The sequence below is a fragment of the Lepidochelys olivacea genome, assembly GCF_965140295.1.
Source record: "Lepidochelys olivacea isolate rLepOli2 genome assembly, chromosome: 4".
Taxonomy (NCBI): Eukaryota; Metazoa; Chordata; order Testudines; family Cheloniidae; genus Lepidochelys; species Lepidochelys olivacea.
This window is the reverse complement of record NC_140414.1, coordinates 75,415,631-75,435,579: the sequence shown is the minus strand read 5'-3', so window position 1 is coordinate 75,435,579 and position 19,949 is coordinate 75,415,631. Positions and strand designations below refer to the sequence as shown.

Sequence of the window (19,949 nt, the reverse complement as noted above, 5' to 3'; positions counted from 1 at the left end):
TGGTTTCATTAATGGGGACCCATACACATTGGCCTACATGTAAACTATAAAATAAATGAGAAATAGCATGCTACTGTTAAAAAGTTACAAACTCAAATAATCAAATCACTTGAGTGTAATTAAATTACAAGACAAAAACAGACTGGAACAAGTTACTACCGTTGGTTTTAAATATTTTAATATATTAGGTGGTGATATACTAAGCACTTGACACTGGTGCTAACAGATAAGCAAATAAATCCATGCTATAAAGATTAGCTAGAAAACTATTTCCAGTGTTCTTTCCTATACACTGTGTACAAGTTAAGCATAACATTAGTAGTTAAGAACAATTCTGAATCCCAACCTCTTAACAGCATCAGCTGCGAGTGTTATCATTCTAATTATTGATGAAGTCAATGAGAACAGCATTATATTAGTATTATGTATAGCCTGGATGATGGATGAGCCAAGAACTCTATGCCACAGAAAAACCACGTCAAGTGGTACTGAAGACATTATTACAAAAGTCACTTCTTTGTTGGATCTAATTCTGTATAAAACTTGGATGAAAACAGTAGTGGTACAGAAGATACTAAATATACCTATTGGGAAGAGTTTTGGTACCATTTTATATAGCGGAGAATGTCAAAAGTTGTTAATTAGTGACAACTACTGTAACTAAAATTTTGCCTTTAATAATGCATTCAATACTTGCTTCCTCTATAGAGGTCAGTAAAGATCAATAACTGAACCTGGAGAAATTGATCAGAAGATTAGAACTCAAGAAGAAATATCATCACTTCAGCCATTAACTATGTATTCTGATAAGACAGATTTGTTTAGATATCCTGTTTAGTGTCTAAAATTTTATAAGTATAAACATTTCATGCAAAGACACCACCTTCTTGTCACCTAAGAACTATTATAGAAAATAACTTGCAGCACTTGATTATATTCAATATATCGCTCAAGGGTAGAAAGAACAGCCTTTCAAATCTATATGTTTGTCTTTATTAAAAGGCATGCTTTATTCTAGCCCTATTTTAGCTGGTTGCTAGTTTTAGAATGTACCTTTTCAGAGAGTAAAGGGCACATTTCACTAATCTAAATATCTGGAGATGCATATACATACAGGATAGATTCAACAGACTATGATAAATACGTTACTGTAAACTGAAAGAGAGATTTGCCCAAAACCAATGTTTCTAGAAAATTCATTTACATTTCTGACCAACTGTTCTGTATGGACGTAGACTTAATTTCCTGTCCTGTGAAAAGAAACATACAATACATATTTAATTTTTTGAATGTCGGTATTAACTCTTCAGAATGTTTCTGCTATAAAATATGTTGATCTACACAGTAAACATTTAGGTCTATAAATCATATAGGGTACAGTTATATGAAGTTTTAGTGACATGGCCATTTCTATGATTAGAAGAGCCCTGTACAAAATAGGGGCCTCAGCCAGCACCTTCCATATATACATAAACCAGTCCATCCATGCTCTCAGTTCTTTAGCTCTATGATCAGCTCTTATCCTATGGCAACTTCAGTCTGTAGCTTTCCACAAACAAGGCCAACAGATGGGGTGTAATACTGGTCACCCCATCTCAAAAAAGGATATTGCAGAATTAGAGTGGGTTTGGAGAAGGATGACAAGAATAATCCAGGGTATAGGAAAAACTCATGAGACAGAAAAAAGACTGGGATTTTATTTTATAAAGATTAATAGACGGCATGTGATAAATATGTAAAATAATAAATGGTATAGAAAAGATAGATCAATCAGGAAATGCTATACTCCCCATCTCAAAACACAAGGAGAGATTAAATGAAACTGAAAAGGTGGCCAATTAAAACCTGATAAAAGGAAATACTTTTTCACACAATAATTTGGTGATGGACTTCTGCACAAGAAATGGTTGAGGCCAAGAATTTGACAAGATTGAAAAAAAAGGTATTTGGCCATGTATACGGATATCAAGAATATCCATAATTATCATAGTTAATATGATTTTGGAAGGGCTGTTAAGCCTCATACTATTTTGCCATAGTTATAAGACAGTAGTAATATTCTTTTAGAGGTGGCAGTATATCGAACAATCATCATCAAATGTAACTGGACTGATTTTTTGATCTCTAGTATGTGTCATATTTCACAATCTGAAAATTCACCTCATTAGTCCTTCCTCAGTGGGCGATTTAATGCAGCATAGTCATTGTTAAAATTTTTGCTGTCATATCGACCTTTAATTTATGTAGGTTTTTCTGTTTTAGAATCTGTTTTCCACAACACTTGATTTCCTCTTTAGATGGAAGTCTCTGCCCATCATGCAAAGATTCACTATCACCAACTCACTCAAAATGACTGTGTTACTATTGATTTAGGACTATATTTCATAAAGTGTAAGCAATATTCTCCACCAATATATACCAATAGTAAGAACTGATTCTGAATATTAATTCAGAGGTTTTATTTAAAAAGCATGGAAGAAATCTAAAATATTCTATTATTGGAATAAAATGGCATGGATAACACAGTCAAGATGCAGCAAAAGATCATTCCATATCTCTACTGCTAATATAAAAAGGTTTTCATTAAGCTGCTCTGATCCTGTGTAGCAGCCTACAGCAGAGACATGCAGAAAAGCAGCTAGAGAGGGGTTTAAAACATCTTTAAAAATCACTTCTCCAAATTAACCTACCAACAGTAGTGACAGTATCATAACGCTTTAGCTTGCATAAAACAGTAGCTAATTTTAGAATTAAGGCTTTAGGTAAGTAATAATAGTTTAGAGCTAAAAATCCAAAATGGCAGCCACAGTGATTTCCTATCAGAAACCTCAAAATGGAAGCAGATTTGATTGAGAGGAGATAAGGGTTAAATAAGAGTTCGATGGGAATGAGTCAGCATATTTAAAGAGAACTAAAGGATGCGGCTAGGAGGAAGATCTATGATAATAGCAAGGAAGTCTCAGGAGGAGGATCAACCAGCTTGAATGACAGATGAAGCTGATTGGCTGAACTGGTATAATTAGGCAGGGAGGATCTATGCTAATTTCTGAATTTGAGAAAGCAACCAGTCAGAGAAGACCAGAAACTGAATATAAGGCTGACAGCCAGGGTGGTGGTGGTGGGTGTGTGTGTAGCCAAATGAATAACAGAGAAGACTGAAGAACAGCAAAGGCATGTAATACTGTGATGTTCTCTTATGCCTATATATAGAAGCCTTGTGTGCTATACTGTATCAAATTCAGGATTATACTGTAATGTTACATGTAGGCTTCATACATATGAATTGGAGGTCTTCATGTGTTTTAATGTGTAACATTGTAATGCTTCCCTGTACATATATGCTGTTTACTAACTGTATTGGGGCTTTATGCATGTGTACGAGGGGTCTCTATGAACCTTGAATATTACATAACTGCTATATGGTCTATGTATGCTGTGTGTTTTGTGCGGTCTTATTTTATTTTGCCACTTTAATGTATGATTTCTAATTAAGATTTAACAGCAGTTTAGGATGTCTTAACAGGTTAGTGTATTCTTCCTTGCTTTACTGAATGTATTGTAACTGCTTATTTTCCTTTAAATAAATGACACTTTGTTTACGAAGAATTGCTGCCTGTACGTCAATCCTTTCAGCAGAAGGCTGTATCCATGTCCTCCCATGAGTTATCAGAATTAGTTGGCTCTGGGGAGTCCTCTGCAGTCCAGAGACAACCCTCCTGGTAAAACCCTGGCATTTCCTCTAGGGCGAGCCACCTCGTTATTACCCATTTGGACAGAACAAATTAACAATTGGTTTATGGTTATAAGCAGGCCAGTATTGGAGTGATTTAGGTCCAAATTTGGGGGTAACTGGTAGAGAGGCAAGAAACTAGAGTTCTAGCTTCAACCTTCATAAGGACATAGAAACCATGTTTAACCCTAAATTCTAACAATGGAAGACATTTTGGAGGTTGATATTGTTTTGTCAGTTTGTACCACAAACATAGTAACCCTACTTTATTATGAATTATACTTGATTGTGATAGTTGTTCCTATTACAGATAAACCCCATTTAAGATTCATTGCAAGACACAAAACGAGCTCGGAGGGAGGAGAGAGTTCTCTCTTTTTAAACTGGCTATGTATTTCAGTACAAACGTTTACCTAATTCCAACATATCTAAACAGATATCTGAATATTATTTACCTTGAAGGGAATTCTCTTCAATTTCGTTCTCTATAGTGCATGTACCTGGTTTTTCATTAACTGTTATTTTGTCTTCTGCAACCAAAAAATATTCTGATGCATTGCTACAGTCACTAGACATTGATGCTTGACTTAGCTCTTCTGTATCAGAGTCTGAAAGATTTAGCGTTTCATGTTCTTTACCTACTGCATGTGCCGAGCCTCCTAAAAATGTACCACCACATGTCACTGGACTAAGACAAGCTGCATTCTGTAACTGCAGAGTGTCAAGTTCATCTTGCTTCCTAGAAATCTCTTCTAAATCTTGGTGTGACTTATAGGTTTCAGCAGTATTTACATTATCTTCAACTTTCACATCTATATGAGGTTTAATTGATGCAACACTAGGATGAGTGGAAAATACATTGCTTTCTTTACTAGGAAAGCCTGTTGAAAACAGAGAGTTGACTATAGCTGGACCACACAAAGAATTCTGTTGAGCAAGCGTGTCTTCAGTTTCAGTCTTCATAGATAGGTCAAAAGAAAAAAAGGAATTGGTACACTTTGGACTTGTAAGTTCAGATATGGCTACTGTACATATTGAAGGTGTAGATTTTTCTACAACTGGATGTGCTTTGTCAATTGATTCTATTTTCATATTTTCAATTTCACTATTCGATAAAAACAGCATCGAGGAGGAAGATAGTGAGTTGGAAGCACTTTTGACAGAACCTTCAAATGAGGTTACAGGTGAAGATTTACATTCCAGAATACAATTATTGGATGAGAAGGAAAATATATTACTACAGGGGACAGGCTGGCTCTTGGAAACATCTTTCTTCCCAGTGTCACTACTAGATGTACTACAGGCTACAGTAGCAGTGGAATCAGGGGTACTGGCACTCTGCTCCTGTGGGACTACTGTAGGAGATTTTAGCCAGTTATATTTTACGTCTTTGCTTACAGAAACGTTCTCTTTTCCGGTTTGAAATATTGTACTTTGTTCAGCTGGCTTCTCAGATAGGCTTGAAAATGGTGACATCTTCAATGAATTGCTGAGTTTGGATACTGTAAAACAATCTCTTTCCGAATTGCTAAAGGTAAATGAAAAAACTGGCTTTACACTTTCTGATGATCCTAGTTTAGGACTTGTAAAGGCAGCAGAAGCTTTAGCCTCAGTTAAAGCTGAAGACTTAAACTTCGTATAATTTCCATGTTGATTGCCCATTTTATCTTGAGTATCACATCTTCCCACATAAAAGGTGGGGAAAACCGAATTATTCTTCTCTTTTTTGAAGAAAAATGTAGCGGCTGCCTTATTTAAATTGGGTAATGATGAGTCATTACCCGAATTGGGGATAAAAAGTGGAACAGAAAGGCTCTGAGTAGGAGCACCTAAAAAGTTTGGTTTTGAAACAGGAACAGGTTTTATTGCTGATGCTGGTAAGCCAGGTGAAGTGCTAGGACTTGCTAGTGTTTTTGCAGAAATGGGAACCGGTGATGACTGTTCCATTTTTACTTTGTTTTTTATTACCAAGCCATTGGAATTTTCTGATGTGGAGGTTAGTTTGCTTACTTCCGGAGATCTTGTTCCATTAAATAAGTTCAAGTCACTGTTCAATTCAGAGAAATTCCAGTTCACAGGTGGAAAGCTGAATTTGTAACTACTGGAACTGGAAAAACTAGTGTTACTAAAACTTCCTTTTTGTAATTTTTGTGTTTTTATTCTCTGTGCATCTTTCACTTTGGGAGGTGAGGACAGAAGGGGAACTGCTGAGAATGTACCCTTCAAAGAATCAGTTATCACAAATGTATGCTTTGTATTTGCAGGTGAAGTCTGCATCTTCAACGAATCTGATTTCCGATGATCCATATAATAATTATAACGTACCTCCTACAATTATAGAAAAATCACCAAATTATTTAGTACAAGGAAAAGTAATAAGCCATCAGAGTTACAAGTTCTTTAAATATTATGTGAAGGCAAACTATTAATTTGTTGTGCTTATATGTTCTAAGACTACTTTAAATTACTTAGAATATTTTGCTGGACACTTAAAAGGCAACAGAAAAAAATATACAAACTGTTCGGATTAGAAGAAATCTATAACTTTTTAAAAGTAAAATATTTAAGTGACTTAAACAAAACCAAAATCCAAATACTTCAGTGACATAAGTATCAAAGAATGAGACTACACAGAAGTAATATCTTTATAACTTCAAGTTAAAAAACTGATCAATTCTGATTTTAGCAAAAATTGTTTAAGATGCAAGAGAATATTCTCATCTGAGAATGAAAACCTAAATCCAATGCAGTACTTTTATCCAGCGCCAATGAATTTCTCTGAATTTCTTAGTCACATTAAGATAACCACTTTGACTGCTGTGTATCTATGGTAACAAGGCAAAAGTTTCATTTTATGTCTACAATACTCAAATGCCTCTAACACTCAAGAATATGGAACTGGAGAGGCAACAGTTATGGAAGGCCAAAACAGCTATCAAATGACTACGGAGGGAAGATCTTTTTTAGCAGAAAATGTCTTGAGGAAGAAGCTAGATAAGCTTTATCAGCTGCACTGAATCATGCCTGACACAGCAACTCAGATACTCCTTCACTGACTGCAGTCAAAAGAAACTGGGATTTGGAATACTAGGGGACACATATAACCCATCATTGCAGAAACTGTGACATACAATCTACTAAGTGTTTAAAAATTTGAGCATGAGTTACCACTTTAAATGCACACAAAAGCATAGGCCCAATATCAACACATACTAACTACTTCTCAGGAAAAGATGTGGCACTCATTCATACTTCGGTTTGATCACAGTATCTTTCCCACTGAAACTGGGCCTTACCTTATCTTTAAGTATGGACTACTTGGACTTGAAGTGTGGCCAAAAAAATGTGAACTTCTCAAATAAAGTTTAAAAATAATCCACTTGCACTTTTAACAATCCACAACAGTGAGACATTTTTCTATAAAAGCAATTAGGTTGTAGTTCTACATTTCATTTAAGAAAAAAGTTAGTGTGCAGTAGCCTGAACTAAAAGTAGGTGACTGACCCGTCAAGAGTATCAGTTTAGTATAATTAGGGCATCATGGACTGTGAAATAAGCCCTTCCCCGTGAAATCGAATGTCCCCTTGCTTCTAGGAGGGTCCCAGAAAAGGGGGCTTCTAGCTCCAGCTGGGCAGGGACAGGACTTGTCTGTCCCCTGCACTGCTGTTTGGGGGGGGGGGGGAAGAGGAGGAGGAGAGAGAAAAACCATCAGACCCACCTCTGGGTGCCTCCCTCTGCTGCAGGACACTATGGGACTGGGCAGCAGCCCCAGAGGTTCCTGCAGCTGGAGGAGACTTGTAGAGTTGGGTCCAATCTTCCCTGTGCTGTTGGGAGCACCCCAGCAAAGGCGGTTCCTAGCTTTGGCTGGGCAGGAAGAGGACCTGTCCATCCCCTGCACAATTGCTGTGTGCATGTGCGCAGTAGGAGCGGGGAGCCCCCGGGAACCTCCTGCTGTTGCAGGAAGCTCTGCACTTTTCACAGAAGTGAGGGTGGCAATCTCATTACAAGTAGGTTTGTGCCCCTCCCCCCAACACACAATCCCCCTTTGGGTCGGGACCCCTAGTTACACCACCATGAAATTTCAGGTTTAAACATCTGAAAGTGTGAAATTTACCAATTTTCAAATCTTATGATGATGAAATTGACCATAATGGACTGTGAATTTGGTAGAGCCCTAAGCAAAATGAGAGGGGGGAGAGCCCGAAGTAAAAGACTGTCACAATATGAAACATTAACTTGTTTATCCAAACACTATTAGTAGTTGAGCAATACTTACACCAAAATGCATTCTTACCTCATGACTCATGTTTTGAAATGCTGACATTTCTGATATTGACATTAAGCGAGTACAGATCTTACTACCGTCAGTCAAAGTTTCCTCATGTCCCACTACAGGCTGAAAAAAGTTGCATTAGACATTGCCCATTTTGGATTTTACAAAGCCAAAAGAACATACTTAACCATTAAAAAACAAAAAACCTGTAGTAACTCTTGTAAACAAGAACTTACATAATACGTGCTGTGTATGTTTTTCTGATCTTTCCATTGTTTTGCACTATTTTTATACACACACTTTCCAGTTAAACCTTCATTTCCTCCAGAAGAAAGTTCTGTTCGAAAAGAGGAATAAAAATAAGACTGATGTGTTTTTTTTTAAAATACAATAATACAAAGAACACTTGACTCATCAGATGTAACTTACCAAGTTATGAAACCAGGGCAGCTAAAACACTTTCCATTTTGCAAACTGAGTATTGCTTTAATATAAAGTTTATTGTGGTAGGATAACAGATTTATTTTCAACATATATGTGTTAAAAATAATGAACTGTGCACTGTGTTCAAAATATATGTATCTTTTTTCTACCTTTAACAATGAATGAATCAACTGAAGTCAGCTGCAAGGCCAAGATTTCATTAACCACAGATTTGATGTCCATTTGCTTTTGGGTAGACTCTGGTGCTTTTTCATAGCTAGATGCTATGTGCATCAGGTCAAACTGAGTCTTCATTCTGGAAAAGAAGTGAAAAAAATCTTTTAGACAATTATGTGTGTTCCGCTGGGCTCAAAACAGAAAAAAGTTATACCTACTTAATAAAAATAATTACATTAAAAAAGGAAGTCAGTAGATGGCAGAAAAATATCTGAAGAGATTGATCTTCCTCTACTTAGAATTTTCTAATTTCCTTTCTTAGAAAAGGCCACTTGAGAATCTGTTGGAAAAAATTCTGTGATCAAAATAGCCAAAAGGGATCTCTGTCTGCCAGAGAAGCTGTATGTCATGGTCTAAAAGGATTAACCCCTTCTAGCTGTACAGATAGCAAAAGAAGTTTCAGTGAGAAAGGTTTTTTGGGGGAGGTGGGAGGTAGCAAAAGGTGTCTGTGTGTGGGGGGGAGGGGAACTGAAGAACTGATATTATTATTTAAGCATTTGTTTAGTTTGCCCTACATTTAAAGGCCCATAATCCAGCATAATGAAATTTAAACAAGTAGGCGGCAATAACCATCAAAGCACATTCTTCTTACGGTAATTGTTCAGAACAATTAATTTTGTCAAACCACCAATCAGCAAGGAGGCAAATCATTCCATTGAGAAATTCTAAATACACAATAGGAGAATTTGAAGAAACTGCAAGTTTTATTTATTTATTTATCCAGAATTCCGCACCTCTCCTGTACCTGTTTTTGAAATAATTAACTAGTCAAGCAGAAAAAGGTTAATATGTATACTATAAGAAAAGGAGTACTTGTGGCACCTTAGAGACTAACCAATTTATTTGAGCATGAGCTTTCGTGAGCTACAGCTCCGATGAAGTGAGCTGTAGCTCACGAAAGCTCATGCTCAAATAAATTGGTTAGTCTCTAAGGTGCCACAAGTACTCCTTTTCTTTTTGCCAATACAGACTAACACGGCTGTTACTCTGAAATACGTACACTATGAAAATATAAGAGATGTGGCCGAAATACTGTTGCCAAATATATTCTTCAGTAATAAGAGATAAAGTACTGTTAGTCCACTGTGTCTGAACCCAAATTACACCTTTTTCCCCCAGAGGTCATTCCTCATTCTGTGAAAGAGAATTTTAAAGTTCTGTTCTCACTTACTGTAATTTTTTTTTAAAAAAGGCTTTGCCTAATTAAGTATAGGCATGAAAGTACAAAACCATAAAAAAGCCAAATATGGCATTTTGTGCATCCCACAGCAAACATTTAAATTGCAAGAGAAGGTACTGTACTCCATTACTTCAACAACAACAAAAAAAAACACTTTGCAAGCTTTTCATAGAAAGTTTGAATAAGAAATTTAATTCCATTAATCATATTAGAGCTGACTGAACAAATCTGTATATGCTCAAACATTCTTGATTCTAATTCATTAAAGTATTCAAAAATTAGTTTTGAAAACATGATGCTCCTGAATTGGAGCATTTTGTTTCTCAGAGAAAATTACAAGATTAATATACAGTTCAACATACAGTAAATTCATTATATTCAATTTAATATAAAATTTAAATCACCGGATTTATAGTGTGTCTCAGTAACATTTCATACATAAAGAAGCTATTTTATCTAATTATGTTAGCAGGACCTATAAGCATAATTCCTGAAACCTTCTTTAATACTCCCACAAAAACTAAATTTTTACAGTCCCACAGCAGCATGGCATCTGATAAACTAAAGCACAAACTTAAGTCAGAAAGAGATTAAAATATTCAAAGGGTCAGTTTTCAGAATGGAGAGGTAAATAGCTGTGTTCCCCAGGGATCAGCACTGGGATCAGCACTGTTCAACATATTCATAAGTGATCTGGAAAAAGGGATGAACAGTGAGGGGGAAAGTTTGCAGAGGATACAAAATTACTCAAGACAGTTAAGTCCAAAGCAGACTGCCAAGGGTTACAAAGGTATGTCACAAAACTGCGTGACTGGGCAACAAAATGGCAAATGAAATTCTATATTGATAAATGCAAAGTAGTGCACATTGCCAAACATAATCCCAACTACTCATACAGAATAATGGGGTCTAAATTAGCTATTACCACTCAAGAAAGAGATCTTGGAGTCACTGTGGATAGTTCTCTGACAACATCTGTACAATGTGCAGTTGCGGTCAAAGAAAGAAAAATGCTAACAATGTTAGGAACCATTAAGGGATAGATAAGACCATAAATATCATAATGCCAATACATAAATTCATGATTCGCCCACAACTTGAATACTGTGTGCAGTTCTAGTCACCCTATCTCAAAAAAAAAAAAAAGATACTTGAAATGGAAAAGATACAGAGAAGGGCTACAAAAACAATCAAGGGTATGGAATAGCTTCCAGAGGAGGCGAGATTAAAAAGACAGACTATTTTCATCTTGGAAAAAGAGATGACTCAGGGAGGATATGATAGAGGTCTATAAAATCATGAATGGTGTAAGGAAAGCGAATAACTAAATGTTATTCACCCCTTCTCAAAACACAAGAATCTGGGGTTGCCCAATGAAATTAATAGGTTGCAGGTTTAAAACAAACAAAAGGAAGTACTTCTTCACACAACGCAGTCAATCTGCAGAACTGGTTGCCATGGAATGTTGTAAAGGCAAAAGCCATAACTGGACTCAAAACAGAATTAGATAAGTTCATGGAGGATAGGTCCATCAATGGCTATTAGCCAAGATTATCAGGGATGCAACCCCATGCAGCAGGTGTCCCTAAGCCTCTGACTGACGGACACTGGGACTGGAAGACAGGGAATGGATAACTTGACAATTGCCCTATTCTGTTCATTTCCTCTGAAACATCTGCCATTAGCCATTGTCAGAAGACAGAATACTGGGCTAGATGTACCACTGGTTTGACCCAGTATAGCCATTCTTATGTTCTTATATTATTTTCTGAGACAAAGCAAAAAGACAGTATTAAGGCTTTTTTAGGACAGTGTTTACAGAAAAACATGAAGTAGTATCTGAAGTGATTATTTCAAGATCCACTTTTATCTGTTCAATAATAAATCTGTGAAAGTGATATACTAATTCCAACAGCTCTAGAAGAATTTTGAAATTAAATGTTAGAAAGTAATGATCTCAAATATTCACAGAACTTCTACAACTGTTCAAAACTGTTCTGTGTATCTCTCCATATTAATTAATCCACTGTATTCCCTGGACACTCCTCTCCCAACCCCCCACAGTCATGATATGAATATTAAACTAAACTTTTTTGTATCTTACCACCTTACTCAACTATACACTAACAAACTACAGAAACTAGAACACATGAAATGTATGTACCTTTTATTCAAGCCACATGCCACCTGTAATTAAAATAAGACTGCATTAGAGTTAAGGATGTTATTTAAAAATAAAACAAAAGTACTTTACCAGAATATCTGAGAGAAGTTAACTGTTCAACTTGTTAAAAAATAACTCTTCATTTCATCACGACATAATCAGAACTTTAAGGGCTCACAGAAGTAGAAGAGCAATAATCACACACAGGGAGTGTCATGTCTGGGAAAATTATTTATCTTGTAATATTTTGTTCTGAGGCCAAAGGAGAAATCTTTCCTAAAAGTCAAATCCAAGACACTGTGCATGAGGCAAAAGCCACATGGCTGTCTTTGAGATCAAAATGTACTTGAAAACATTTTGGCAGGATTTCCATACCATGGACTTGTGCTCCTTAGTGCAAGACTAAGAGTCGGTCTACACTTGAAATGCTATCCCGAGAGGTGGTAGCTAGGTCGATAGAAGAATTCTTCTGTCGACCCAGCACTATCTACACAGGGATCTAAATCAGCTTAACTGCAGCTCTCGGGGTGTGGATTTTTCATACCCTGAGTGACATAGCTAGGTTGATCTAATTTGTTAGTGTAGACCAGCCCTAAGGGACTTTTTCTACACGGTAGGGTAGTGCACTCTCTACAGGGGAGTGATTTCTAGAGCATGCTAACTGGACCATGTAGACCCTGTTGGCGTGCATAAAAGGCTCCCTAGGGTACTTCAACAGAAGACAGCTATAAAATAACTATGTTAAAGCACACTAATGGCATCTATACAAAGCAATTAATGTTCAACAAGTTAGTGGGCACTGGAAATCACACTCCATAGAGTGGCTTTCCCCATCATGTAGACAAGTCTAGAAAGAGTTCCCAAAATCGTAAAAATTTTGGTCACTGAGGGTCACATAGTGTTTTATAATGCAGCCACTTGCCCCACCCCACTACTTTGAGTACATGCCTCACAGAATTTTAACCAAGTCTCTAGGAACTTTCCAATCAGTTCCTGATTGAGTTGGAAAGGAATAAAATAAGTCACTCACAAAAATTCAAGTGAATTAGAGATTAGTGCTTTAAAACAGATTGTGCAATACAAGGGGTGGGAACCCTTCACATCCCCCACATCAAAATAAGGTTCTCTTCTACACTCTGAAGGGAAGTGAGACTCCTGTCAGAATTGCACCTTCATAGAAGCAGATTATACGGCAACATCTAAACAGAATTCGCCTTGAGTGTAAGAGCTTGGCTACACTTACATTTTATAGCGCTCTAACTTGCTGTCTCAGGGGCGTGAAAAATCACCCCTCTGATCGCAGCAAGTCAGAGCGCTTTAAAGCGCGAGTGTAAATAGGCTCCCAGTGCTCGAAGCTAATCCCCTTGTGGAGGTGGATTACCAGGAGCGCTGGGAGAGCTCTCTCCCAGTGCTCTCTCCCATGACAGCGCTTTGAAGTTTCCAGTGTGGCCATGCCTTAAGTATCTCAAAGTATGTCCCAAACAGGGGGTGGGGGGTGTCACATGCACATACTACTTGATGGCAGATCATTGTAATGTAAAAATTATCACCTCCAGGAAACGCTCAGGATCACATTCATCAACAAGCTTTTCACAGTCCTTCAGGAAACTCTCAATGGTTTTCTTGTGAGTTTCCTTCATTTTCTTCCAAATTTGATATTCCTTCTCTTTCTTACTTCTCTGACTTTCAATGTCTTCTAGCAATTCCTTTTTTCTCATTTCCAGAGTTTTGAAAATTTCTTCAAATTCCAACATAATTATCTCTGCTTCTTTGTTCAAGATCTAGAAACAAAGTATTTTGCACAAAGATCTGATAACAGTAAGTCTTTACACTATGTCATCCCTGCAAGCTGCACGGAAACTTTTTAAAGACACCACAGCAGAGGCTCAATTTACATGTATACCCCCAAATTAAAAAACATAATAAGAGAACCAAAAAAGTGCCACTGTGGCTAAACAACAAACTAAAAGAAGCAGTGAGAGGCAAAAAGGCATTCTTTAAACAGCGGAAGTTAAATCTTAGTGAGGAAAATAGAAAGGAACATAAACTCTGGCAAATGAAGTGTAAAAATATAATTAGGAAGTCCAAAATAGAATTTGAAGACCAGCTAGCCAAAAACTAAGTAATAGCGTTTTTTTTTTATTTTATTTTTTTTTTAAAAGTACATCAGAAACAGGAAGCCTGCTAAACAACCAGTAGGGCCACTGGACAATCAAGATGCTAAAGGATCACTCAAGGACGATAAGGCCATTGCGGAGAAACAAAATGAATTCTTTGCATCGGTCTTCATGACTGAGGATATAAGAGAGATTCCCAAACCTGAGCCATTCTTTTTATGGCTCTGAGGAACTGTCCCAGATTGAGGTGTCATTAGAGGTGGTTTTGGAACAAATTGATAAACTAAACAGTAATAAGTGACCAGGACCAGATGGTATTCACCCAAGAGTTCTGAAGGAACTCAAATGTGAAATTGCAGAACTACTAACTGTAGTCTGTAATCTATCTTTTAACTCAGCTTCTGTACCAAATGACTGGAGGATAGCTAAATGTGACTCCAATTTTTAAAAGAGGACTTCAGAGGTGATCCCAGCAATTACAGGCCCATAAGCCTGACTTCACTACCGGGCAAACTGGTTAAAACTATAGTAAAGAACAAAATTGTCAGCCACATAGATTACAATAATTTGTTGGGGAAGTGTCAACATAGTGTTTGTTAAATAGAAATCATGCCTCACCAATCTACTAGAATTCTTTGAGGGGGTCAACAAGCATGTGGACAAGGGGGATACAGTGTACGGAGATTTTCAGAAAGCCTTTGACAAGGTCCCTCACCAAAGGCTCTTAAGCAAAGTAAGCTGTCATGGGATAAGAGGGAAGGTCCTCTCATGGACTGGTAACTGGCTAAAAGATAGGAAACAAAGGGTAGGAATAAATGGTCAGTTTTCAACATATGCATAAATGATCTGGAAAAAGGGGTAAACAGTAAGGTGGCAAAATTTGCAGATGATACAAAACTACTCAAGATAGTTAAGTCCTAGGCAGTCTGCGAAGAACTACAAAAGGACCTCTCAAAACTCGGAGACTGGGCAACAAAATGGCAGATGAAATTCAATGTTGATAAATGCAAAGTAATGCACATTGGAAAACATAATCCCAATGATACATATAAAATGATGGGGTCTGAATTAGATGTTACCACTCAAGAAAGCGATCTTGAAGTCATCATGGGTAGTTGTCTGAAAACATCTATTCAATATGCAGTGGCAGTCAAAAAAAAAAAGGGGGGGGGCGCCCTAACAATATTATGAACCTTTAAGCAAGGGATAGATACGATGGCACTAAATATCATAATGCCACTATATAAATTGCCCACAGCTTGAATACAATGTGCAGTTCTGGTTACCCCATCTCAAAAAAGAGATATTTGAATAGGAAAAGGTAAGGAGAAAGGCAACAAAAATAATTAAGGGTATGGAACAGTTTCCGTTCAAAGAGAGATTAAAAACCTGGATATTTTTCAACTTGGGAAAGAGATGACTACGTGGGATACAAAATAAGTCTATAAAATCATGAATGGTTTAGAGAAAGTGAATACCAAACTGTTATTTACACCTTCAGATAACACAAGAACCAGAGGTCACCAAATTAAATTAATAGGCAGCAGGTTTAAAACAAACAAAAGGAAGGATTTCTTCACACAGCGCTGAGCCAATCTGTGGAACTCACAGCCAAGGGATGTTGTGAAGGCCAAAACTATAACAGGGTTCAAAAAGGAACTAGATAAATTCATGGAGGATAGGTCCATCAATGGCTATTAGTCAGGATGGGCTAGGATGGTGTCCCTAGCCTCTGTCTGCCAGAAGCTGGGAATGGGCGACAGGGGATGGATCAGAAGATGATTATCTGTCTGTTCATTCCCCCTGGGGCACCTGGCATTTGCCATGGTTGGAAGACAGGATATTGGGCAAGATGGACCTTTGGTCTGACCCAATATGGCCATTCTTATGTTTGATAGCCAGGGATACAACCTCATGCTGTGGGTGTCCGTACCATCTGACTGCCAGAAGCAGGGAGAGGATGATAGGGGGTGGATACCTCGATGATTACCTATTTGTTCATTCCTTCTGAGGCACCCGACATTGGCCACTGTCAGAAGATAGGCTAGAGATGGACCATGGTCTGACCCAGTATGGCCTTACTTATGATGCTGGTCTGGATGAGGAGGTCTTGAGGTGTTAGTTCCAGGTCCCCAGGGGGTGGGGTGTGTGTGTCTCTCTCTTACCATCGCCCAGGTGGGGAGGAGGGAAGGGATCAGGTCCTTCTCCCACTGCAGGGGTGGGGATGCGGTTGGATCCTTCCCCGGGAGCGGCATTGCAGAATAAGCCGGCCCTGTACTCACCCTGCAGCAGTGGCTTCCGCCACACACAGCTGGGCCAGCAGGGGCAGATGCTGCAGGGTATGTTTTTCATTTTATTTTACAGGTTGTTTTTATTTTATTTTGTGTTCTCTCACATTTGCAAAAAACACAGGGCTCCACTATTCTCTACAGATGTCATTATGTCTAACTCACCTCAGTATCTTTTGGATGACTTGATAGTTCCTTCACCAAGTTCTCATTTATTGCTCTCAGTTTCTTCAGGCTGCTAAAGAAGGTTAACTGCAGGACATAAATTTATAACCACTTAATCTACTTTTTTTTTTTAATTAAAAAAAATCTACATTATCCTCTTTAATCATACTATATCTACAGACTGCACAGAGTTTAACTAGACTATTAAGGCATTACTTATATAAAAAGACTCTTCATGCTTTAGGACAATGAAGAAACTTGCATTTGGTATTTTTCCTCTCTCCTCTTTAGGCTTGTCTACTCTAGAAAGTTTTGCTGCTTTAACTATACCAGTATAGTTAAACTCCAGACCAGATTGTGTGTTCCTCTTTTCCTGTGCTGAGGGGACAAGCTGCCTTTGCTCCTCCGCACTTCCAGCCTGCATTTCCACTGGTCAAGCTGCAACATCAGTATAGAACAGCCACAGTGCCATGTGCTCTACTATGCCCCATACCCATCCAATGTACCAGGGACATTCTGCAAGTGCAATTAAACTGCAGCATAAAGGGACTGCTTAATAATGTACTACCTAGCTTGTACTTCAGATGGAGCCTGGAAAAGTGGTTGAATGTCCACTCTCTGGCAAAAATACACTGCAGATAAAGTACTAAAAAAGGCACATGCCTTCTTCATGCTAAAATATCCCAGGAGCCGTCTCTTTCACCTTAACTGCTTTTCCTTAATCCACTATCCAAATCCAAAAGTGTTAGGCCAAAAAGCAGATAGGTAATGTGACTGCCAAGAAGCGCCTCTACATCGGATGGCTGGACTAGCATATTCTTGGTTTTAGGGAAACACGGTTAACATACAAGACATTAAGGGCCTGTCTACAGGTGACACTTGATATAATGACGAAGTGGTTTTCCTCCTCCTCCTGCTATAGCTAATCTACTCCCTCAAGGAGCTGTAGGTAGGTTGACAGAATAATTCCTGAGTTGATCTAACAATGTCTATCCTGGGGTTTAGGTTGGCTTAACTACATTTTTGGGGGCAGGGTGTGTGAATTTTTTTTACAGAGCTAGAACCACCACAGTTTTAGGTTTAGAGCAGGCCTAAGATTATCAGCTTCAACATCTTGAACCCGTCTACAGTCTATTCAGTTAAAATCATAAAACTATCTACGAGGAGGTGGAGGGAGAAACAGCGTGTTAGGGCAGTGTGATAATTAGGTCAGGACACTGCCATGTTACTACATGGCTTGGCCTTAGGTATGCAGGATAAACAGGAAAGACCAGGACTTGTTAATGCAGCGTCCTGGCCCTGAAAGCTTTCAGGGGAATGCTCTGACTTATTACAACACTCGGCCCATTTGGCTCTAACAGGTTCTCAGGAGGCAGCCCCGCTTATTGTGTTCGCCAACCAGGCCTGCGCTGCTGGGTGGTCTGGGCTAAGCCTCGAGGGAGGCAGCGGCTGGGTAGGCAGGTTCCTATTTCACCCCGCAATGGGCACAGCCGGCCGGGGGCGCGGGGCTTACTTTCTCCTCCTGGTACACGGTGTCCAGGAGGTTGACGGCGTGGAAGATGCCCTGGTGCCCCTCAGACACGCACTGTCCGCAGCCCGCCTGGCGGCACATCCGGCAGTACAGCTGCACCAGCCGGGCCGGGTGCTTCTCGCAGGTTGCTTCGAACGCCGGCGGGGGGCTCAGCGCCCCCGCCTCGCCGCGCCCCAGCCCCGGCCGGCCCCCGCCGGCCCTGTACAACTTCACCACCTCCGCCAGCGTGGTGTTGACGGGCAGCGCCGCGTAGCCGCCGCGCGGCAGCGGGCAGAGTTTCCTGCAGAGCGGGCAGGAGAAGCGCAGGCCCTGGCCCGCGCGGGGCGACGGGAGCGGGCCGGGCTCCCCGGAGGCCAGGCACTCCAGCACGCAGCCCTTGCAGAAGTTGTGCGAGCAGAGCGGCAGCGTGACCGGATCCTCAAAGAGGCCGAGGCAGACGGCGCAGGTCAGGCTGGCTTCCATCGGGGCCAAGCCGGGGGCGCGGCGCGGCGCAGCGGGCCGCCCTCCGCAGAGACCCGCTCCCCCGGGGGCTGGAGCCGCCGCCCTGCGGCCAGCTCCCACGGAGCTCGCCCCCGGCCGGGCACAGCAGCCCCCTGAACTTCAACCGCCCGCCTCGCGCTCCAAGCTGGGCGAGATGAGGAAAGAGCGGCTGCGGAACTGCAAGCCGGGGAGCGGCTGTGATTGGAGGAATGTGAGAGATTGACAACGCTAGCTGCTACTCGTCGAAACATGCGGCCCGGGAAAACACCAATCGTATCACAATGAGAGGGGCGGGACTAAAGCAGCCCTACCCAATAGGAGGTTTGGGCTGAGATGTAGGTGCTGGGGCAGCTGCTGTTTCCCACGGGGCGGCAGCGCGTGCGGGAGCCGTAGTCTGGAGCAGCTCTAGGTCTTGTGATCTCTGAAGGGCAGGGAACGTACCTGTGTAAAGAGCCTAAGGCAATGGCCCCAGTGCAGTATAAACAACTATTAGGCGTAGGGTTCCCTATGACCCTCACACCCTAGGGTCTGTAAGGACCACCACTTCTCACCAGATTTGCCTCCCCCACCCCCAGACCTTCAGTCCTTGATTTCCGTGGTGGCAGAGATTAGTTTGGGGTTGTCCATACCTAGCCCATGGGAACTGGACGGGGACCATCAAAGTCCTACTCCTAAATCTGTCATATGGTAATGACATTGGAGCACTGCTGACCAGGATGGAGTCAAACAAGTGACAGAGAGCAAAAGGCTCCTTTGTCAGCTACCAGTCACCTAAGCCATCCCATTCTCTTATCTTACATTATTTTAAAATGTGTTTTTTCATGAATACAATAAAAGTTTCTTCTTTTTTCCATGTTTGGACTACAAAATACAAAAGGCCAGATTGTTGATTCTTTTTCCATTGATGAACTTTCGGTCACATAAGTAGCCCCATAGACTTCAATAGGACTATTCGTAGGCAGTGCTTGCATGAGTAAAAGAAGTCACAATCTGACCCAAAGAAAGGAACATTGTTATATATATATATCTACATATTTTACTAATCTTATTCTGATATGAATTAGCTCCATGCTGGTATAAAATAGCTATGAGCTGAAAGTACTTTTGAACATTCACCACAGTTGCACTGCAATATTAAAATCTTTCGTAACAAAATCCCAAACCTACATAATTTCACATTGCTTCAAGTTTTGTTAATAAGGCAAATTTTGGTCCACAATCACCAGGTATTAACATTTCCGCTAATGATGGTCAAGTTTACTCTCCCAAACTTTTTCTTTAACAGTTCTGGTTAAGGAAGTCTGAGTTAAATCCAAAACCTTTTGATACTGATCAATTTCAGGTTTGTTTTCCTTTGAGTT

At 39.7% G+C, this 19,949-nt stretch overlaps 1 protein-coding gene across 1 annotated transcript; it reads right to left on the bottom strand.

Moving 5' to 3' along the window:
* Positions 1–170: 170 nt before the first annotated feature.
* Positions 171–18,771, bottom strand: LOC311519514 (uncharacterized protein). The gene is made up of 9 exons (XM_084626087.1): positions 18,091–18,771; positions 16,578–16,664; positions 13,558–13,788; positions 12,008–12,030; positions 8,597–8,742; positions 8,240–8,340; positions 8,025–8,126; positions 4,186–6,058; positions 171–1,250 (listed from the first exon to the last, which is right to left on the bottom strand). The coding sequence occupies exons 1-9, from the start codon at positions 18,568–18,570 to the stop codon at positions 1,201–1,203; spliced, it is 3,093 nt and encodes a 1,030-aa protein (XP_084482213.1). The 5' UTR covers positions 18,571–18,771; the 3' UTR covers positions 171–1,200.
* Between the last annotated feature and the right edge of the window lie 1,178 nt (positions 18,772–19,949).